General features: G+C 32.2%; 1 protein-coding gene across 4 annotated transcripts in view; it reads right to left on the reverse strand.

Moving 5' to 3' along the window:
- Window positions 1-711: 711 nt before the first annotated feature.
- Window positions 712-24675, reverse strand: part of Mmp1 (Matrix metalloproteinase 1) — a 151617-nt gene continuing 127653 nt past the window's right edge. Inside the window, exons 7-9 of one of the 4 annotated variants that reach the window (XM_072532779.1) lie at window positions 24317-24507; window positions 10473-10528; window positions 1559-1697 (exon numbers count right to left, since the gene is read on the reverse strand). In XM_072532779.1, coding sequence (XP_072388880.1) covers window positions 10500-10528; window positions 24317-24507 — 220 coding nt within the window. In that variant the 3' untranslated portion in view covers window positions 1559-1697; window positions 10473-10499. Of the gene's footprint in view, window positions 1698-10472; window positions 10529-24316; window positions 24508-24675 lie in introns of all 4 variants that reach the window. The other 3 variants (XM_072532780.1, XM_072532778.1, XM_072532777.1) reach the window with 3 other exon arrangements.

Here is a 24675-nt window from a genome sequence, read left to right on the forward strand (position 1 = left end):
CGATTGAATTTGTAAAGGAAGGTATTTGTAAGATATTCATGTTTTAAGAATAAGAAGAATTGCGTTTTGTTACTTTTGTATTTCTGTGTTTAGTTTAAGATATATTATTATTAAATTATTAGTATTAAATACCTATATGTTTACTTGAGCCATCTACCATTTATTATTACTACATATCAGATACCTCTATCATTTCTCTCACCAAATTTAAAGTTTCCTCTAGTAGATTCTGTCTCATCTTTGAATCCCAATTTGGCGTTGAAATCTCCAATTATCATTGGTTTTTGAAGTTTGCATAGCTGCTTATCCTGCTGGTAAAAGCTTATCCGTTGAATAATTAAAATAATTTATTTGGTTAGCATTCCATATGAGAGTTGTTCAAGTAAATAGGGTCAAAGTAAAGAAGTAGGTACAAATAAAAAAATTATTTTTAAATTTTTTTGTCGAGGGTGTTAATATAATAATAATTATTTAAGGGATAAATATTTAGGTATCCAAGGAACACTTTAATTTACTTCTAATCGATGCTTTGATAACTGTCAGATAAATAATCCGTTGTTTTTCCAGTATATCCAAACAATACCTACCTGTTCATTTGGATCTTTAACTTAATGGTTTTCACTTACCTTTTATTTCGTACAGAACTAATGTCACTATCTTTATAGGCTATATAGGCTTTATAGGCTTTAAATTAAATTTTAGACAAAACAATGGTAATTAGAAAATATAATTTATTGCTTTATTGCTAATTTGAGAATAACAATACATACTTCATCGTATAAATTTGTTCTTGCGATATAAAAGTTTTATATTAACATTGTTTGATAGAACATAAGAACAAAAATTATGTTTCGAAATATTTAAGGAAATGTATAAGTACAAAATTCTTCTCTAAATATATTACAATAAATAATTACACACTGATTACTGAAATGGACACAAAATTAATTTTGTAAACGGTATAGAGACCGCAATGGTAAATGAAGATGAGATGATTTACATATGTTTATGATATACATTTTAATTATCATAGAAGAAAAATAATGTGATCGATTTTTGCAAAACACTCCTAATTAAGATATTGCTTATGAATCTTGATTGAGAATATTTTTGTAAAGCGCAACTTTTGAATTTAAAGCGTTACCTGTATTTTTTAGAGTATAATAATAATATGAGATTATTTTCTAGCTAACTGAAGGTATGCAACTAAAAATACAGGCAAGACATTTTATAATTATGCAACATAATCTACAGCGTTAACCCATTTAAATATTGAGAATTGAGAAACATTTTAATGAATTTTCTAACTTAACTTGTACCACTTGACAGTTTAACCTTGTAGTACTTCACAGTTTAACTTATGAGTTTAAACAAAAGGTTTTTACATGTTTTGACTAAAATTATTGTAATATGTTTTTATTTGGCGTCAATGACTTTGATGATCTAAACGTAAATGTCACTTTCTAACTAATACAAACTTAAATCAAATCACAATATTGGTAAAAGTCTCAGTCAAAGTGGCTTCGTTTATAAAACGAAAAGATCACTTCGTCTATTCTATGAAACACTAGCTAAAAACATTGCCGCCAGTGTCGCTAGTGTCACTAGAAGAAAAGAAATTCCTGTGCGACTAGCGTGGTTTCCATTTCCGCTGTAAAATTCTTGCGGTGGTAACTCGGACATGTCATGGTGCACATCTACAAAACAGAATATTATGTTAGAATCAATTCGTAACAATATTATACTAACAAATATGTTGAACGGTGTAACACTAAGTTCGTGTATTTATATAACATAGATGTGCAACAAAAAACATATAATATTAATAAATAGGTACTAAACGAACATTGATATTTATATTTCGGTATGTAACATAATTTTGCAGAACAATAGATTAATTAAGGATTTAATATTAAATAGGTAAGAAAAAAGTGTTCAGTAATATGCAACAAAAAATTAATTTCTGCAAATTTATGTATCAAAACAAAAAAATAGTCAATTTTATGTAAAAGGATGTATTGATTAAAACTTGTATAAGAGGTCTAGGTTTACTAATTAACTATTTGCTCAACAATACCTACTTATGAGATATCCAAGCAGAAAATCAACAATATTAGCTTAAAATAAAATTATATAAATTTAAGAAAAAGTTTCTGTGCGTTAAAGAAGTAAAAATCCGTAAAAGTCCGTCTAAATTATAGTTTATTCGTCTTCCGGGTTTGGACCGTGTCATTTGTGAGTGACCCAAAAGTGGGTTCATCTAGACGTTTCGCTACAATTGTATGTAGCTTCTTCAGGAGAACAAAAAAGAAAAAGAAACAAGAGACAGGAAGATGGGTAGTTAGCAACGGTAACTCAGTTACTCAACGCAACCAGAGGCGAATACTAACTACCAAGATGGGCATTTGGTCACAGTAACTCAACTACTCAACGCAGCCAGAGGTGAAAACCAAATGCCAGGACAGGGATTCACGTCCAACAGCTCAGAACACTAACGCGTCGAGGGGCATGGAGTGAATCCGACATTTAAGTCCGTCTAAAGTTTTTCTATGCCTTCTTTCTAGCCTAAATGAGGTCTTTCTCTTTTTCTTCTTTCATGTAGAGTCCACATGTCTCGATCTTCGGTCATTCTCTGATCATGTCCGTACCATTTGAGTTACGATATCATCAATTTATTTTATTTTTTCGTTGGTTACTCTAGCTAATCTGTATTTTTTTCCTGTGCCAGCCTTCGGTTCCTATAAGTTATTATACTTTTATAGATTCTGTCATATATTTTGGGTTTGTTGCTATTTGATATCGATTAATCCCAAAGAATAGGGTTAAGCATGGTAACTGCTTTTGTTGCTTGATTGTTATTTTTCTTTTATCGTCTTGTCCACAGTTTCTTCTTTGTGATGATTATTTTCAAGTACGTATACGTGACACAGTAGTTTATTGTTTCCTTATTTTTCAAGACAAGATCCTGTTGTCTTCCACCAATACACATACTCTTTGTTTTATAATTAATTTGAACTTTTAATTTCCATTCCCCCTGTTTTGTACTCCTAATCAGTTTCCTTGTCATATATTTCATATACCCATAATAAATTGGCAGAGGAAGATCAAAAGACGCTAGAACTGGAAACACCAGAAATTACCACAAATGAAGAACTTAATATAACTATAACTGGACAGGAAGTTCGTAATATATTTGAAAAGCTAAAGAACAGAAACGAAATACTGGAGAACGAATTACTCATAAATCACTAGAGTATAATAGACCAGCATTTCTGTGTCTTATTGACTTAAAGAAAGCGTTTGACAGAGTAAGACTTAAAAAATAATAACTCCATCTTCTGTATAATAGAGAAGTTCCCCTAAATATTATAAAAACTATCGAAAACATCTAACAAAACAACAAAATGAAAGTCAGAATAAATGGACAACTTACAGAACCTATAGAAATAGTCGGCGGAATAAGAGTCATTGGGCCCTATTCTCTTCAATTTAATCATGGATGAAATCATCAAAAGCGTTAATAACAGAAGAGGATACAAAATGGGAATTAAAGATGAAGATAGTCCAAGATGAAGATAGTCTGCAAAGACTGGTCCACAGATTTAACATACGAGCAAAAGAATTGAATATGACAATCTCATCGCAGAAAACTAAAACAATAGTAATCAGCAAAGAACCAACCATATGTACAATAGAAATTGATAGCATTAGTATTAAAAAAGTAACGGAAATAAAATACCTTGGAATTACACTTTCCAGCTATGGAAACCTAAACAAAGAAATGAGAGATCAAGTACAAAAAGCAAATAGACGGGCAAGATGCCCTAATAACAATATATTGTGAAACAGACACAATAACAATGAGTTGAAGTCAAGAATTTATAAAGCCAGTGTAAGAGCTAATGACATATGCCTCAGAAACAAGACCTGACATAGCCACAACACAAAGGCTACTGGAAACAGCAGATATGAGAGTACTAAGAAGAATTACAGAAAATACGCTGGGAGATCGAAAGAGAAGTAGAGGTTAAAAGAAAATGTAACGTACAGTGTATAAATGAATGGACACAAAATTGAAAAAAAATCGAAAAACCACATAAGCAGAATGGGGGAAACACGTGTCGTCAAAATAGTAAGAGATAAGTCACCAATCGGCAGATGAATTATCAGACGGCCGCGCAAAAGATTGAGTGACAACCTTCCCTTGAAATGAGTATAGTATTAAATGAGTATAGTGTATTGTTATAAATCGGCAGTGCCATGTTTTTGCTTTTAGTTTTTTAAAGTTTTAAGGGTTGTTCCAAATATATTTTAAATAGAGTTGGTAAGAGACAACAGCCTTGTTTTAAAACTTTACTAATTTGTAATCATAATAATAATATTAGATTGACAGCCACTTGAACGAAAAAACGAGAAAGACTGTTTGTATAAGGAATTATGTACTTTTTCATAAAAATAAATCTCACAATATGTCTTCTTTAACCCCTATGCCCACCTATTTAACCATGGTTTATGTCTTGTGTGTTATAATGAAGTCGCTGATGAACCCCTGGGTGTGAAGATTGTCATCCCTGTATAGTCCTAAATGAATAAATACTAATACTTATATGCAATTACGTGGCTAAAGGTTCTAAACCCAGGCTAAAATACAAAAAAAAATGTTTTCTTTAACGAATGTTTAACTGTTTGATCAATTTAAGGTGTCATAAGCTTTTCGTCCTCACTTTAACAAAACGGCATTGCTATCATTTTACCATTAAGTGCTCTCATCTGAGAATAATACTTTTCTCCAATCCATATCGGTCAATAGCCCAGATCAGATATTTTTTGTTCAGTTGTATCGTTTCTTTATCATAAGAGCAGTTAAAAAGTGTTTTTTTTTTGGCGGACTGATTGGTTTAGACATTTTCGTACAGAGGAATCATAAACAATATCGTAGTTTGTTTTTCTAAAGTTTAAGTTACTATTTACATTTTAAAAAAATTCTTATAATAATATCAAATTATTTTAAAATTTTGTCTACAGTTCCTAAACTAATACGAAATACCTTCCTGCGAAGTCTAGTTCGCACTGTGCTAGTATGTTGATCGAGTAATTTAGTAAATAAAATACACACCACTACACAAAAATAGTTCGCACTTGTTCGAGTACAGTTTGTTCACAAGCGGGTTATGTTTTAAAAAATGAAGAACTTACAACACAATAAAGTATATAAACTGATTGAGCTAATCGTAATGGCTATTTTAGAAGAGGTAGATGAGAAAATTTGTGTGACTAACAAAAAGAAGCTATGGATACGAAAATGGATCAATACATGAAATCAACATTAGCTCCCAATTGTCTTCTGAAGGAATTAGCATTGGAAATACTTCGATAGTTTTAAAATGTCTGAAAGTTGTGAAAACTTTCTGATAATGAAACAGCGGAAGGATACCCTTTTAAGTTGTGCGATTCCTGCAATAACAAAATTATAAACAGTCCTATACTTTAATAAATTTATATTGTAAAGTTATTTCTTTGCACCAGACCAGAAACGCATTTTTGGAGCAACTAATGAACTCGGCGAATTCGACTGGCTCGGGGTTGTTTATACGGTGAACGAGTGAGCACTGATACGTGGTGAAAGGTGCCCGAAAAATAGAATAAAATGGATCGACTCGACTTCTGCTCTACTAATTTTTTGTTGTGCAGACACGTTTATTTATTAAATTACTCGCAACTTAACTAAAATACTAGCATAGTGCGAATTAGGCATGGCAATAAGTACCTCTTTAAGTCATCCAGTCACTTAAAGAAGAAGAAGTGAGTGTAACTTTCTCGCTCAGGTCTAGTATCACGGTTTTCAGCTCGCGCAGGCACCCTAAACACGAGTTAAAGACTACTTACGTTGTCAGGACTGACAGTTTTACGTGCCCTCCGAAGAACGGTGCAGCTCAGTTAAATTAGAAATATAAAAAATTTATCGCGTGCGCGTTTGAAGGGTAACATCCGTCTTCAGAAATAAGTAACCAATAACGCCGTAGTTCAGCGTACCTCAGCAAACACCAAATTCCAAATGATATAAGTATGTAGACAGTTGTTACTACTTTGACATAAATCTGAACGAAACTAAAATTGTAAAATATCCGATTTATTCACATTAATTCACATAATACTGTAGTACTGCTACAATTTTTATTGCATAGAATATTTTTTTATATAGTTTAATTAAAATGGGGTTTACATCGTGTGATTTTTTTTTGTATAATCAAAGACTTAAATTAGGTATTTTATTAAAAAGTAACTTTGTGAGTCGCCTCTGCGTAAAATTTATACATGATATATGACGTTTTTGGAAAGTTCACTCATATTCATCACTATAATAAATATTTCTTAAGACAATTTACATATTGTTTTACAATAAGAATTAAATCAGTCTCGATTCGTTACGTTGCTCTTAATTAATCTGTAAAGATTGCCAAATGTAAACCAAACTGATTGCCAAACTGGAAGATTGCCAAAATACACCAACTGCAGTATTTGATGTTAGGACGGGAAAACAGTAAATATAAGAACTTTTAAATTATCCACAAAAAAATACCAAATAAATTCAAATAACTATCGTTTATCTATCTTTCATTTATATATCTGTTACTTTTCTAATAATCTTATCCTTACCTACACCCAACCAAGCGGCCGAATTGAGCAACGTGGTCTTTGTGAAGCTTTTGTGAACGAATAGATTTTTATTATCTAGGTACTCTTGTTAGCTTTTTCCTTACACAGTGAGCAATACAGTACCTAGACTAGCGCGAAGCTTCGTACTGTGTTTTCTGTATTTGTAAAATTTCTATAATTTTTAAAATCAAATAAAGTAATTTTATTTTTTATATATATTATTTACCTATATTTTAAACAAATTATATTATAACGCCGTCTGATAACGTATTAACGAAGCATACGTTGTTTCTTTCTAACAAACCTATTAAATTCAGAAGAAATATTCAATCAATCATCATCATCATAATGCAACCTCTTCTGTTCACTGCTGGACATAGGTCTTTCCCATTTTTCGCCACTATTCACGGTTTTGTGCTTCTTGTTGCCATTTCTTGGATGTTCGTCTAATGTCGTCCATCCAGCGTGTTGGTGGTCGTCCTCTGCTGCGTTTGTCTTCTCGTGGGCGCCAGTCAATTAGTTTTCTGGTCCATCTTGTGTCTTTCAGTCTCGCCAGACCTGACCAATTCCATTTCAGCTTGGCTATACGTTCGACGACATCACTGATACCTATTCTTTTCCTTAAGTATTGATTTCTTATTTTGTCTTTTTTTGTCACGCCGAGAATTGATCTTTCCATGCGCCTTTGTGCCACTCGCATTTTTAGTGCTGTTGTTTTTGTGAGCGCGAGAGTTTCTGCTCCGTATGTCATAATAGGAAGAACGCATTGGTCAAATGTCTTCCGTTTCATAGCTATCGGGATGTTGCTCTTAAAGATGTCTCTTAGTGAACCATACGCCGCCCCAGTAAGTGTTATTCGTCGTTGAAATTCACAGGTCTGGTTGTCCTTGCCTATTCTGATTTCATGACCAAGATATATGTACTTTTCTGTCAATTCGACCACTTGATTTTGGATGATTAGGTGTTCGCTGGGAAATAAACTTGTCATAAATTTTGTCTTATTGATGTTCATTTTTAGACCTATTGTTGAAGATATCTTTGTATCGTCAACATTCAATCAATAATGAAATTTAAATAAATATCAGTTGATAGTAAAATCAATTTTTATATAAACTAAATACTATGCTTAAAAATATTAATTGTTTTTATACGAAATTATTTTAAAATCAGAAGTGTCAAAAATATAAACTGACGATCCTGACGATTCAATATTATTCTTCTTATACTTTTTTGGGCTATGTCATTAATTGAATGATATTTTTGGCCAGCTTCTTCTTTTTCTTTCGCTTATTGGCCTCCATCTACTTGGGTATTTGGTTCCAGTTCTTATTGACATTCTTTTAATTTTTACTTGTCATTTACTGTCTTTGTTTTTTTAGTTAATTTTCATGCAGTTTGCAATTTAAATCTGCTTAGAATGAATATACGATAATTAGAAACAAATTGATCGAGAGTAGTAAATCGATGTGAAGAACTGCTATTTCGTGACGCTACCTATGACGCCTTCTTAAGTCGCCTATCTCAGCATTTTCCTATAGAGAAAAAAGTAATACGCCGCCAGTATAGAAGCTTCCCTTTCAAAAAAAAATGCCAGATACCTGCTCGGACCTGGTCTAAGTCACGAGAACATCCAGCGATAGCCTAACTAACGAGTTGGTAAAGCTAAACATTAGGATAGTAAGAATTGGAATGACAGAAAACAAGATTATTCTTTACTATAAGCAAAACAAGAAGAACATGAGCTAAACTCTACCGCACTAAACTTAAGCAACAATATTTTAGGAAAGCAAGACGTCGATATGCAAAAAGCTGCAGTAGAATATAATATATATAATAAAATGCGCCTTTATAGCGTAACACTAAATATTTCATAGATTATCTATTATCTGCGCTGTGTACTTCATCTCTATTAATGAACTTTGACAATCAAAGTTTAGATCTGTGCAACCTAAAATGCATTAAGTCGATTTCTTTACAATGGAATCTTCTCTTCGTCTACTCTCCTGCCCATTATAATATTTGGATGGTTAATAAAATTAGTTGGTATTTCCCATTTGTAGGATAAACTAAAAAACCAACTTCCTTTAGAGGAGAAAGTGTTTATTTATCACCATTTATACTTCTTTTTTATTATATAGATGAATGATCCTTCAAATAATTTCAGTTTAATTTAGGTACCGGAATATCTGCTATAACGTACTTACTTGATTATTATGTGGTATACGTTTTTCCTTAAGTAGTTGCATGTATTATATCAGTTAAAGCTTTCTTCAAGCGCATATAGCTCTTTGTAGTCATCAAAAAGCATTAAATGACCACGTTGTGACCTAGTTCTTAAAAAAATGTTAAAAACGATGTCTACAGTTTTTGTTTGTGATGTTTGTTTAATTTAGAATTGTTGTTGTAAATAGCTTTTAATACATGATACATTAGGCTTGCAATATGGTATCTCTCGCAGTTTTAGTAGCTTTGTCCGTATGTCTTACCCGAAATCGGAGATCCGGCTCCTCCCGCGCTACTACCAGCATAGCAAGATCATCCGCAAAGGCGAAGAGGATATACATTTTTCATATTTGCAGTTTATGACCCCATTATATGCCAGATTCCATAGGGTCGGACCCAAGACTGATCCCAGTGGGACTCCAGCCGGTACGTTAATCAACGTGCCCTTCTCAATCATGATCCGTCTCTTGGAAAGATATTTCGACATCACATGTATCAGATAGCAAGGACACTCCCTCTCCTCCAATACCCGCAGCATTACTTCTTTCAGCCGCAGAGTGTTGAATACATTTCTAACATCGAAGAACAGCGGAGGCGACCAGCGCTATTCTTCTCCAATGTTTTGCTGAGTACACTCAAAATTGCGTGAATTGTGCTCTTCCCCTTGCAGAATCTAAACTGTCTCGGGGATAGGCCTCCTGATCTCTCAATCGCATCGTCGATCCGCACTCGCAGCATCCTTTCGTAGTACAACTTCCTGTTGCAGGAAATATTTGTGCTTCAAGCAATGCATTCATGTGCTTCACGCATTCTAGACCCTATGGTCTAGGCCGGGGAACCTATGCGTCTTGAGTGCATCTAATGTCTCGACTAATTCATCCATGGTAACTGGTACGGCTCGCTCAGCTCCCTCGTCCCTCCACACACCATGCCATTGACAAAAAAGCTCTTGTGTTACCTCAAGCTTTTTGTCTAATGGCATTTCGTATAAACGTCTTAATATCTGCCGATAAGGGTCAAGTAAGAAAGAGTAGAGGGAAGAAAAAAGAAATCTTGGCCAAGGAATATCAGAGATTAAACTAACCTCAGTTTTAAACAAATATTTTACGTTGCAACAGATATGAAAGCATTTAAAGAAGTGATCGTCAACTTTCTTTGGAAGACGGAACAATAAGAAGAAGAATAAGTATCATCAAATCGCGAACGTAATCATCTTTCTTCTAAAATAGATAGATTAAACTGAGTTCGCCAGTCCTCAGTCAGAGAGCCTCCTAAATTGTTGTTATATGTATAAGCCTAAATAGTATTAGCAGTAACTAAAGATTAGGTAATGCTTTTCAGACTTTAGTGTATATTAATTATTATTTTTATACTTTATGTTTTGATAATACCTTACTTACCATTATCTGAAAAACTAAAATATAATTTTTTTCTAGACATGTATATAAAAGCTTTTTTTAATAAAAAGTAATAGATGTAAAAAGTGTTAATAAGGTTTTAACAGCCCTCTACCGTTTGACTAGTTTTTTGTTTAAACAGAAATCTCACAAGCAAACGAAATGAAATGAAAATAAATGAAAGACAGCACATACTTATAAGAAATGGTTTGCGGCTGGACTTCACTGCCTCGGGTTGGCTCGGTAGTGCTCTGTAATGTATGCGTTACCATAAAAAAGTGAATATAACAAAAAAGAAAAATAGGTCAGTGAGTACATATTTTTAAAGGGTTTATGACATCAAGAATTTAAAAATGGTTAATTAACACAAAGGTATTTACAACAAATTGTAATAATCATTTTGTTTTCTGATAGTGCATTTTTCTTTTTATTTTAAATGCAAAAAATTATTATAGATCATTAAATATTTTCATATAACAGTAAAAACTAGGTACTCTGCAATCTTACTAGGTAAGTTAAAAAACATTATATGCAGTCATATCGTTTGTAATATCAAAAAGAACCTTTAATTTTTGTTTTCTGTTAATAAGTTGAATATCAAAATTTCTTCTGTTTCAATGTTCTGATAAAAAGACCTTTAAGTTCTACCTAACGTACGTAAGGTTAGGTTAGGTTAGGTCAAAAATTACAAAACCCTTTCCCAATTTTTCTAACCTCGAATGGTGTTCCCCTGAAATAGAAATCATCCACAAATCCAAACTGGACCTCTATTTGCAAACTGAACATTCTACTATAGGAGATACCATAATTTCAGCATAATTTTTATTATGTTGGAGGTCTTCTTGGTGTTATGGCTTTCATTGGTATATAAAGGTCCTTAGTCGGTTTTATCCCATCATATGTATATATATATTTTATTTTGATGTCAAACAATTAATTTTTTCTGCCTACATTGCCATTTTATTTTACAAATTATTGGAGCATATGGCTGTAATATTTATAGCCAGATCTGATTATTCTAGTTTAACAAATATAATAGTAGATATAAATATCGAACTGAAAGTATCTTTACGTAATCGAAATCAATTAATATACAAGACCAATAAAGACTAATATTTTTTTTTTAATTTCCCATTATTTAATTAAATATCATATGTCACACTATACTGTGACTTCTTTAGGTATTAAGGTTTGAAGATGTCACAGTGTGATTAAACATGCACTTTAAAAGTAAATACAGTAGAAAACTTTCACCAATCTAGTTTGAATTAAGTTTATTTACTTTAGTCATATTTTTCATTACTTTTAGAGACTAATATTTTTTAATATTACTAAAAAAACTTAATTTTATCGTGATAAATTTATTTTACTAATATTTTTATTAAGCATATTTAGAAAAAACTATATTTATTACTCAAAATAAGTTGAATATACTACAGAGATACTTCGTTATATCTATATAAAACTTCTTTTTACTCCATTCGCGTTATATTATAATAAATTGTGTTGAGATACGAATTCTTGATATAATAAACCTCTTAAAGACCTTCAAAACTGACTTAATAAAGAAAGATTCTAAAAGCTACTTTGTTCAACTAGCACATCCCAAATATACAGCTACATTTTGACCTTTAATATTAGTACAATATTGTGACTATTATAAAAGATATTATTAACCCATCAACATATGGTAACGGTTGCATTCATTTCTATATAGGTAAATATTGCTTAGCCCTGTACTAAAATCCTTTTATAAGTAATGTCATTTAATTGCCGAATGTTATTGCAAGTAGTGTAATTTGATCCTTTCGCAATATTATTACTTTGATTGGATTTGTTTTCTTAAATTTTTAAGCATACAATCAATTCTCAATTTGTTGTATGCAATCATGTCGATTATTTTTTACTTTACATAGCTGCTGTCATATTCATCATCATCATTGGCTTTTACAACTCTTCGTGAGTTTTTGCCGCGTTTACTATTGCCTTCCACTGATTCCGATCCCGTGCTATTATTTCCCATGGCCTTACTTCCATCTTCTCCAGGTCTTCCCTGACTGCGTCTTTCCACCTTTTTCTATGCCTTCCTGTCGATGCTGTCATATTGGCATAGTTAAAGTGTATTATTTTTTCAGAAAATAAAGCGTATTATGAATCAGAACTGGTTGAGGGAAATTTGACTCATATAGCTTGTAAATTCCATTATGGATTATTATTAGGAACGGATTTACGAGATGATTCGTGAAGAATGTCCTACAATATTCTTCGCATTTCTGGACTCCTGTTTTTCGGAAATGCAACAAACTCGGAATCCAGTAATTCTGTTCGTATTTTTCCAGACTTGTGTATAGTAATTACATCATACATTACACCTGGTGAATCTGAAATTTATATCTGATCTTACTATTCTGCTCGTGTCTAAAAATGTATCTGCTGTCTGTTTTTTTTTTCAATGTGTCTCCCATTTAGGTCTTTAAAACTATTTGATAGGTATCCATTTATAAAAGATATTTCGATGAGTTTTAGTTTACCTTTTTTTCCTGATAATTGGAATAAGGATTAATTGAAATTGAAACATTTAATGTTAGCTTCTTTCTGCTGGTACTTTTTCTGTTTTTTCTCCTTTGAACTTTTTATCATTTGCTATTACTGAAATTGTCTGAAATATTAGTGAAAAATATTACTCTTATTTATACTATTTTTTCTTTAATTTCTAAATAACGAATATCCTTTCCTCGATATTGAATGTTGACTCAACCCTGAGAATATTCTTTTATTTTACGATGTTATGTTCCTCAATCTGATTGGTTTTATTGGTATTTCAATGGTTAGAAAGTGAGGATACTATTTATTTATAATCATTGATTTATTTGAAAACATTAAAGATTATCTGTCTTATATGGTCAAACATCTAACATTCATGGTAGATATAGTATGTCATATATAATATATATATAATATAGTATAGTATAATATGGATGTCATAAGTGATTATAACTCGAACAAGCATTCAAATATACAAGATTTTTTCAATGTTTGAGCTCCATGTTTAATTGGCAATATTTTCAAATTCATTATTTTTGCAGCTAATCAAATTTAGAAAATTAGTCTAAATTGTCAACATGTTTTTTTTTTGTTAACCAAACTTTTTTTCTCTTCTTGGGGACTCATTGCCACTCTTTTTTTAGATCTCTTCTCTTTCTTTTATTGCGGTTGTCAATCTGTACATATTATTTCCAGTTTTTCATTTACAATGTTTTAATATCGTTAATAATCTAGTCTACTCATCTATTTTATTTTAAAGTCTTCTTTTCAGTATTTTTATTTCTGGCTTCCATGTGGTAGTTTCTTTAATTACCTCATCGAGTTCTTTTCATTTTGTTTCCCATCCATTTCACCTCTTAACTTTTATGATTTTGACTATGTCCTGTATCATCATCATCATCATCATCATCATTAACCTGTATGCGTCCACTGCTGGACATAGGCCTCCATGAGCTCTTTTCATCTGTCTCTGTCTTGTGCAACATGCATCCAGTTATTGCTAACACGCTTTAGGTCGTCAGTCCATCTAGTTGGTGGGCGTCCTCTGCTCCGTATTGTCTTGGTCTCCTCTCGACAATACGTTTTGTCCATTGGTTGTCTGATAATCTGGCGACGTGTCCTGAACAATGGCAATTCTAACTTTATTGACCGCAGCTCGAAATAGTCCTTATGTGGTCAAGGAAAACCATTTTTGTAAGTTCTGGAGCCAAGATATTCTTATTCTTCCTTGTCCCCTCTTTCCGTAGATCTTTTCCTGTAATATACGTTGCAGCAGGTTATATCTATGATCGTTTCGCATTATATGTCCAAGATATTCTAGCTTACGCTGTTTCACTGTGGATACAATTTCACATGTTTTATCCATCCAACGTAGAACCTCAATGTTTGTTATTCGGTCCATCCAGGAGATCCTCAGTATCCGTCTATAACACCACATCTCAAACGCCCCGAGTTTTCCCATGGATGCCTCGGTTAGTGTCCATGATTCAACCCCATAGAGCAGCACAGTAAACACGTAGCATGTCAATAAACGGATTTTCGTTTTTAAGGGTAGGTCGTGGCTCTTAAATATCTTGCTCATTCTGACAAATGCTGACCAGGCTTTTTCAATTCTTTGAGTGGTCCCATTGTGGCTCCGATTTAAATACATAGTGTTTAATTTACCACACGCTGCCAACGCTAATCCTATGTGACGTGGAAGCTTGCATGTCTGGTTATCTCTGCCCAACCAAATTTTATGTCCTAAGCACTTATGCGTCGTAATCTGCATAATATCACTTTTATCAACGTGATATAATTTTTCAAACATTATTATTGCATCATCCATACGATCGAGTATAAGGACGATGTCAGCTGCAAAATGACTGAGCTTCTCTCCATTTATGTTCATATCATGCTCGTTCAGATGTGCCTTCTTACAAGTATGTTCTAAAAGCGTCGTGAATATCTTTGTAGAGACATTGTCTCCTTGCTGAACTCATCGCTGTATACAGAATTTATGTGTTTCTTGTATTCCTGTGTATATGTAGTTTACATTTGCTTCTCGACGTTTGTGTAATAATTATATGTATCTCTTTTTCTCAGTTTGGGAGTAGAGGGAGGGATGTTAAAATCTTATATGGCTTATTCAGAAATAGCATTTGCTTATAGTCATTGCAGTTTGTTGGTTCTGACTTCTGAAATATTGACATGATACTGCTCATGTTATCTACTCCTTCATTAATATTGTTAGTATCATATTTGTTACCTTCTTCTTTTTTAAGTTCCATCTTCTATCGAAGGTTGGAAATCATCATGGCTATGTGGACTCTGTTGACTGCCGCTCTAAAAAGTTCTGCACTACTGCATTCAAACCATTCCCTTAAGTTCTTAAGCCAGGATATTCTTCGTCTTCCCACATTTCGCTTTCCTTGGATTTTGCCTTGCATAATAAGTTGTAATAATGCGTATTTTTGCCCTCTCATCACATGTCCTAAGTACTCAAGTTTTCGTCTTTTGATAGTTAATATTATTTCCGCCTCATTTCCTATCCTTCTAGTTACTTCCACGTTTTTCATTCTTTGAATCCACGATATTCGTAAGATTCTTCTGTAACAGCAAAATTCAAAGGCGGCCAACTTATTCAGATGGACTTGTTTTAGTTTCCACGTTTCCAAGCCATAAAGAAGAGTAGAGAACACGTAACATCAAAGCATTCTCAGGCGTAGTTCTAACCTTATATCCCGACAACAAAGAAACTTTTTAAGTTTAATGAATGATGCACGTGCTTTTTAAATGCGTGTCCTAATTTCTTTGGTTTGGTCTACATCTGATGTTATTCATGTTCCTAAGTATTTATAGTTAGTAACACTCTCAATTGCAGTATCTTCAATAGTCAGTTGGATATTTGGATGTGCAGATTTAGTCATGATCATGCATTTAGATTTCTTTAAATTTATCTTCAGTCCGTACTCATGACATCGTTCATTAAGGCGTTGCATTACGTTCTGTATCTTATCATTGTTGTTATCCGTCATCATTACTGTATCGTCTGCAAAACGTAAGTTATTCAAAACTTCTCCATTGATAGATATACCTACCTTCTATTGAGTCTGAGAGCGCTTTTTGAAATACCGCTTCACTGTAGACATTGAAAAGTAGTGGGGACAGCACGTAACCCTGGCGGACTCCTATCTGTATTTTGATATTTTGGGTGTACTGGTTGTCAACTCTTACCTTGGTAGTTTGATTCCAATATAGATTAGATATTATTTTCATATCACGACTGTCAATATTTTTGCTTTTTAATATATCTACAAGCTTTTTATGTTGAACCTTCGAATGTTGAACTAACCTAATTGTTACCATCGTTGACTAATTTCAAAATTTTAACTATTTACCTTCTTTTAATATGTCTAACATTGTAATAATATAATGTAGGAAATCATAATTAGTCAAAAGTATATAAATATTTAAACAACTATATACTGCTAACTACTGATAGAGCATTATTGCTGCCACAAAAATGGGAATGAATGTCATGTTAACACAACAAAAAAGCATGTTTCTACTAATGTTACATTAACTTATAAATATTTTAAAATGCTGACTGAAAATTCAGTTGGTATCAAATATTTCAGATTACTTAACAGCTATTTATAAAAATTTAGTAACTTGTATGGCAGCTAATTTACAGTTTTTAATTAAAAAAAAAACAGTGTATTTATACTATAAACATGCCCAAAAGGACTAAGGTGTCAGCCGTGCAAACATTCTTTTGTGTAGAATACAATTTAGCAATATTAGTGTGGTGTTGGGACAGTTAGCCAAAATGATATTGAGCGCATGGCGCAAGCATTGATACCTAAGAGATATGTTTTAAAATAAAAATGAAATCCTTACTTGGATTCTTACTTCAACTGGATTATGTAGGTGGTGAAGTAATTAAACTTTAAAATAGTTTTAAATTCTTATTTGATAATATTAATTTCGTTTTTCAGTTAAATTAACGCACACGTATATGTTTATATACATTATTTGGTTATTTTTAATTGGAACAATTAAAAATAACCAAATCATGTTTTATATGTGAAAAATAAGAAATTTAAACGATTGCAAATACAATAGACACTATAACGTGTTACAGTTTGTTCAATAAGTTGTTCGATAGGATATGGCTTTGTTAGTTTGGTTGTTTTGTTTTTCTATAAAAGCTAGTAGTATTTGTTAAAAACGTGTGAAACTTTAATTGTTTTGAAAGTTGTAGCACCAAAACAAATTAATAAACGATTGCTAAAAGTGTCTAAGGACTCTTCACCTTCATAAGAACAGTACAAAATGGGTTCTTGAATTTATACCTATATCAATACCAGCAAAAATTCAGGATATGGTTATGGAAGATTGTCAATTAAGAAGAAGAGATTTAATAAAATTCCCAAGCATCTGATAAGCATTGTAGCTGAATTTCTGCGTTTTAGACAGTTATATTTATATTCATCAACAATAAACTAAAAACATGTTTGAATGCCACTTTCTTAGTTACATTTGGATCATTTTAGAAAGGGTAAAAAAGATTTTGAGGAGCGTTCTAGAAACTTTAAAGAGGATTTTATGCACCATTTCATCATTTTATGTTAAACATACAAAAATACCAAAATATCTATTTAAAACAAGAGAGTAACGGGTTGTATGAGCCCCATTCTGAAACGAATTAGAGCCCAGAAAATAGCTTAGAAAATGAGAACATCTGTTTTGATACTAAAAAGGAATTTTTAATCAGTCTTTAAGACAGTTGATAGAGAAACAAGGCAAGAAGAAATAAGAGCTACATTTGATTTGGTAATTATAGATCTTGAGAAGGCTTACGACACAGTTCATAGACAAAAGCTATGGAGATGTTTGGTTCTGAGAAGTAAGTAAGTCTCATGAAGGATATATATTATGAGGGAGTGTAGACCGATGTAAGGGCTTGTGTCGGATTGATAGAAAAATTTTTAATGACGTTTAGTTTACATCAAGGCTCTTCACTGAATTTATACCTATTTAATCTTCTTATGGATGTACTGACGGAGAAGCTAACAGAGGGGGCTCCTTGGTCAATGCTCTTTAAGGATGAGATCATGTTAGTGGAGAAGAGCAAATAAATGTTGGAGAAAAAGGGCTATTGCAGAGGGAGGATTTAAGATTAGTATGTCGAAAACGGAGTATATGTGGTTGGGAAGAACAATAATGGCTGGAAACATCGAATTACCTGGAGGAAAACTAGGACGAGTAGGAGAATTTAAATACATTTTCTCCCACATAACGGAAAATCGGACACTAGATCGAGAAATTGACCGCGGGATACAGGTTGATTGGTTTAACTGAAAGCGAATGAGCGGGATATTCAGTGATAGAAAAATAGGGGAAGGGCTGAAAGGAAATATATATATAAGAGTGTGGCGAGGCCTGTATCGGACAAGCTCAGGAAGGGCATGATTAGGGAGAACCGGGGTGAGTATCAAAAAAGGTTCAATAAAAAAGACTGCAATGGTTTGATCACGTCAGACGTAGAAATAAAAATTATGTTGGACGAATGACAGAGCTGTTAGAAGTTGAGGGAAAAAGAGGTAGAGGAAAATCGAGGAGAAGATGGAAGAACTATGTGGTAGAGAAATTGAAAGCAAAATCATAAGGAACAACGAGCCCTGAAAAGAGAAAAGATTAGTGTCACATTTTGAACTATTTGGAGTCGTTTTTCTTCGAAGTCGTAGTAGTAGCTGTAAAATCATATTTTGAGAGTTTTCTGGATTATATGTTCAGGGATGGATTCTTAGATTGTAGTAAAGTTGGGGTAGTTTCTGTTGAAGAATATATTTTCAATTATAATAACATATTTTTAACTATAAAATTGTATTTTTCTTATAGACCGACAAAATAGTAAACAAAACTACTAGTAATAATAATTAATGACAATACAGCTTTTTTAAATATTTTTAGCAAATTTGGAAGCAAACCATCGTTTAATTCACTGTTAAATATATTAAATGTTTGATAAATGTATAATTATATAAATGTTTAATTAAAACATATCTGTTAGATAATTTTTGTTTATAGTGAAAGGTGCTTGTAATAAAAAAAATTCACCAATACTTTCATGCTGGTACCAAAAATTATTTGTAATTTTAGATTTGTATTTTTTATAATTATTTCAGATCTTGTCGTTTTTACGGACGTTTATGAATCGAAATAATTAATACTTGGCCCAATATAGATACACTTAACATTGATTTTCAACAATTTTTATTGTGAGAATTAACATGTTAGGTACTTATCATTTAAACGTGTTTTTCACGCAGATGTTTAAATCAGTTTAATCATAGTATAGGAGTAAATATGTATTTTCTAGTTTTTTTGGAGCTGAAAGTAAAAAATTTCAGTTTGGTAATTTTACCCTATACTACACAGTTGTTCACTGTAGCGGTTAGAATTTAGTAAAGGCTGTAAAAACTAACAAAACTATAAGTTTTTGTAAGTTTGAGCAGAGATCGATAAAAAACTGAATTTTTCCTGTTGCAGATAATATATCAGTACTTTTAAATTACATTGTTTGTAACAATAGAGGTTATGTTACTTGCTGCATTATAATAATTATGATGTTAAGTACGAATATAGGTATATAAACAACTGCAACACAACCAAAAGTCAAAGCTAGTAACAAGTATACAAAAAACATGAATCAAATAAAAAATCATTGGTACATTATTTTATATTGGTGAATATTTTTAAATAGCAAGCTCTAATACTAAATACAAAAGCCAAAAAGCATCACATGCACTAAAAGCGTATTATAGAGGGTAATATGGATGGTATACGTACTTGATGAAGAGAGCTTGCGTTCGTCGATTCCCTCAATTTACATCACCTTTTTAAACCCTACTTTACCTTTACGTATTTAAATTATAATTCCGTTGTTAGATTTCTCTTATAGTAAATGATGTTATGACGGTATATTATTTGAATGTTTTAAATGTCGTTGGACAAAATCAGTAAGACAATCATAGAATTGCTACTTTAAAACCAAATGTGATGTTTTTCAAATCAATTAAGTATTTGACACTACTATTCCAAAAATAAAAACGAGTAGTGAAGCAACATTACAAAGTTTATGAATTTATTATTGATAAAAGAATATAAATGGCACAATATTTTTTTAAATAGAGATAAGATTACATTTAGACATGGATATATTATTCCAGCTGCTAGTTTTTTTTTGTTTTTTAATATATTAAAAATAATATAGTAAAAATCATAAATAATAAAAAGGTTAAACAATCTACTATCACCATTCAATATCCAGTCGCCACTGGTTACAGGCTCACAACAAATATAATATAATATCATAGATTTCTTGTCAGACACATGCACGGTTCTATAGAATTTGTACATGAGCATGGAATTTTTCATGACCATGTGAAAGTTTAGATCTGTATCCTTTGTTTATAACATCCTTAATGTTATAACATCTTATCTGTGTAAGTTTCCTTATCGTATATTCTTCTATTAATTATCCGTTAGTTTTCTATTAGGTAGGGGTAGGGTTGTGCATTTGTCTGATTAGAGAATCCATTGCAACTGGCTGAATGACTAATGTCTATGCCATTAAAAAAATTACTAATATTACATCAGGACCTGCATATTAGAGCTGACACATTCAAAGAAAAAAATAGAGTCAAAAACAACTTTAAATTACACATTAGGAAAAACCACAATTTAAAATGCTCAGATAAGTTCAAACACACATGTTGCACCAAGGTAGATTCAAGTTATACAGGATAAATGGAAATTTAAAAATAAAGAAAGGTTTTTTGACACAGTCGATGTTTGTAACTGATATCGACTCAAAAAAACTATTCATAGTGAAAATAACTACTGCTTGACTGTAACGAAAGTATCCCTTATGATCTTAAGCTTCCATTATTAGTCCGTATTAATAAAGACACTCAAAAAACATCCAAGAGTTGGTAAATTTGAAAATAAAAGACAAACCCCAGACAATTTATCATTTTATGAGTAGAAGTAGAGAAAGCTCTCAACCAACTAAGAAATAAGTTGATGGCACGCCAGCGGATCTCTAAAAGCAATGGGCGGGATTGATATAGCTGTAATACTGGATATGTGCAACGTGATGTGGATCACATGTAAATGGCTTGATGAGTGGTGCGAATAAACCTTTATCGCTATCCATAAAAAGAATTACAAACCGTATGCAGAAATTATAGAACCATTGCTCTTATTCCTCATGCAAACAAAATCCTGCTACATGTTATTAATGTATATTTTTACTTCCAGAGATAGCTGAAGAAAAATGAGGATTCGTTCCAGAAAAAGGAACGCGTAAGCAGATATTGAACATCAGATAGATAATAGAAAAATCGAGGGAACAAAATAAACCACTATCATCATTATTATATAACTTATATTCTGAATATATATTGAGGAAAGTAATAGATGAACGGTATGGAGGAATCACTAAAGGAGGTAGAAAAATTAGTAACTTGCGATACGCAAATGATACATTTATACTACCAGCCAATTAAGTCGAAATGCTTACCAATACCAAACGGCTAAACCGGATAAGCAAAGAATTCGGACTTTAGGTCAACACCGAAAAAACCAAATGCACATACATCAAGTGGCCAATCTCGAAGTAGTAGACAGATCTGTATACTTGGGCTTCCTGATAACCAACAATGGTGACAGCTCCTCAGAAATCAACCGTAGACTAGCAATGTCCCAAACCGCAACAGCTAAATTGATTAAAATATGGATACACCGAACAATAACAAAGAATACCAAGCTCAGGTTGTCAATGATCTTATTTTTTCTATGTAGCCCTGTAATTAATATTGTCAGAAACCAAATTAACTACATAACTATCAGTGAGCGTTACAGAAATGCAGTAAAGTCTGTAAAAACTTTTCCTGGTGCCGATGTTCCATCTGATCACAATCTGTTGTTAGACGAAATAAAATTAAAACTTAAACGGATAAAGCAACAACGATCCTATAACAAACTGGATATGGATTTTATTAAAAACAAGAGCCAGAGGATTGCAAACAATTTAGAGAACAATTTTGAGAATTATGAACAACATTCGAGGATCATTGGAACCAAATCAAAACGATTATAAGCAACTCAACTCCAAACTTAAAAGAGAGCAGTCAAAAAAAAGCAACAGTGGATGAACGATGAGATTTTGAACTTGATCGAAAAAAGACGAAATTTTAAGAACCAAAACGTCGAAATGTATAAAGTAATTAATAAAGTGATAAGGACTAAAATAAGAACTGCAAAACAAACATACTTCGAAAACAAATGTTTAGAAATTGAAGAATTACAGGGAAAACCTGATTCATTTATTATGTATAAAAAAATAAAAGAACTGACAGGTCAGAACAAAAAAAAAACAGGCAAATAACATCATTGATAGAGACGGAAAACTGATTATCAGTAATTTGCATAAAATAGACTGATGGAAAGAGTATATTGAGGAACTGTTTAGTGATGAAATGCCCGAGCTTGCAATTAACGAAGTCGTTACAAGACCTGACATAACTATGGACGAAATTGAACAAGCAATACGATTAGCAAAGACCCGAAAAGCGACGGGACCAGACCGAGTGAAATAATAAAGCTCTTCGAAAGTTTAGGTACAATATCTCTCCTTCATCTGTTTAATAAAATTTATGAAACTGGCTATATACCAACGGATTGGCGGCTGTCGACTTTTGTGACGATACCTAAAAAAAGCAAATGCAAAAAAATGTAGTGACTATCGAACCATCAGCTTGATGAGTCATGTTTTAAAGATATTTCTATGAATTTTGCACTCTAGGATGTACCAAAAAATAGAACAACAACTTGCTGACACACAGTTTGATTCCGCAATAACCTTGGATCAAGAGAATCACTGTTTAGTATTTACGTTATGGTACAGAGATGCAGAGATGTCGGACATCCAGTTTATATGTGTTTTATTAACTTTAAGAAGGCCTTTGATCGACTAAAACATACTGAAATGATAGCCATTTTTCAGCAGGTAGGTATTGATGATAAAGACATACGCATTATTAAAAATCTTTACTGGCATTAACGTGCAAACATAAGGATTGGCCGGGACACTTCTGAAGAGCTTCAAATACGAAAAGGAGTAAGGCAGGGCTGCATTTTGTCCCCGCTACTATTTAACATCTATTCTGAGTTCGTTTTCAATAAAGCAGTGGATAATGTTTAATGTGGTATAAAAATGAATGGCGTCAATATTAATAATTTGAAATATGCGGATGACACAGTGTTAATTGCAAGCAATTACGAAGAACTTCAACATCTAATGAATAGGATTACCACAACGTGTGATGAATGTAGCCTTAAGCTAAATATCTCAAAGACAAAGGTGATGGTCGTCAGTAAAACGCCAATACAACCGGAAGTGGTAACAGCTTATGGTGAACAACTGGAGAGAAATAACAGTATCACTTACCTTGGTTGTAATCTAAATGAGAACTGGGACATGAGCAAAGAAATTAGAATACGGATAGAGAAGACCAGAGCTGCATTCTTATAATGAAGAAACTGTTATGTGGAAACAATATTACTTTAAGTCTGAAAATTAGATTAGTGAGATGTTATGTGTTCTCTACTCTTTTGTATGGCGTGGGATGTCTACATGACCGCTAAAATAGAACAGTTCTATTTAATTGGCATATCCAGTCAAAATAAGTAGACTACTCGACTGAAGTATCGAATGTGTGTCAGCTGACCTTATACACTGAAATTCTTATGCCTTACTGAATATTGTCCAAGTTTGTATGAATAAAGCTATTATTGTTTTAAATGTATGCCTTAATGATGTATTTTATCTTCCATGAACTGTGCACAATAACCGCAGTGAATAAATTGTTTAAATCAATTAAAATTATCTCCGACAATTTTTACTTCATCTCTTTTAAGTAAAGTCATAATTGTATTACAATAAAAAATCAATTAAATAGCTGCGTTTTTTCTGATAGCTATAAATCAGGTGTAATTCCATTAAATGTTATGTTTAATGAAAATTTGGCCTATATGCTGATCAATGCAAATAAAAACTATTGAAAATAAAATATTAACTGCATATTTTTAATAAAATCAGTAATTTTATTAAATATATTATTTAATATATTTTATAATTAAATAGTCTATTTGGTTGATCAAGGCTACTTCTTAGGATAGTTATATAGCTCAGAAATGAAACCTTCGAAACAAATATGTACTGATAAAATAAAAAAATATATTTTAATGGTAATTAAAATAAATAATTGAAAGATAATTTAATTAGTATCAAAAACTGTCTTTATCATTATCAAAATTAACGAATAACAAGAAATCAGTTTATAGCTTACGAAAACAGTCTACTGACATGCCTAAAAACCGTAGATCCATTAAAACTACCTTACAATACATAAGGCAAGGCTTAATATTTCATAAAGATGTACCTGTATCATTATCATTCGAAGTATCGAAAAATTTTGGATATGAGCTCTCTTCACCAATTAGTGTTCCTCTAATTGACTCACTAGATCCGATGGTACCAGCTGGTGCGTCCTTACAACCGAACCACCAGTATGCTGTCGACCTTGGAAATGCTGGCGTCGTCACGTCTACTGCGAAGGCTCTGTCGTTAAACCTAGAAAATGCTAATCGGTCAGAGTTATGCAAAGACAGTACTGATTTCTGTTTTAAATGGAATACTTATCTATTTCAAATGCTGTATTGAATACTAAATAAGCTGTATTTTTACCGGTTGAGAGGTTCATGTTTATGAATTTATTTTAAAATTATTATCGTAAAAATC

The sequence above is a fragment of the Diabrotica undecimpunctata genome, chromosome 5 (assembly GCF_040954645.1).
Source record: "Diabrotica undecimpunctata isolate CICGRU chromosome 5, icDiaUnde3, whole genome shotgun sequence".
NCBI classification, from domain to species: Eukaryota; Metazoa; Arthropoda; class Insecta; order Coleoptera; family Chrysomelidae; genus Diabrotica; species Diabrotica undecimpunctata.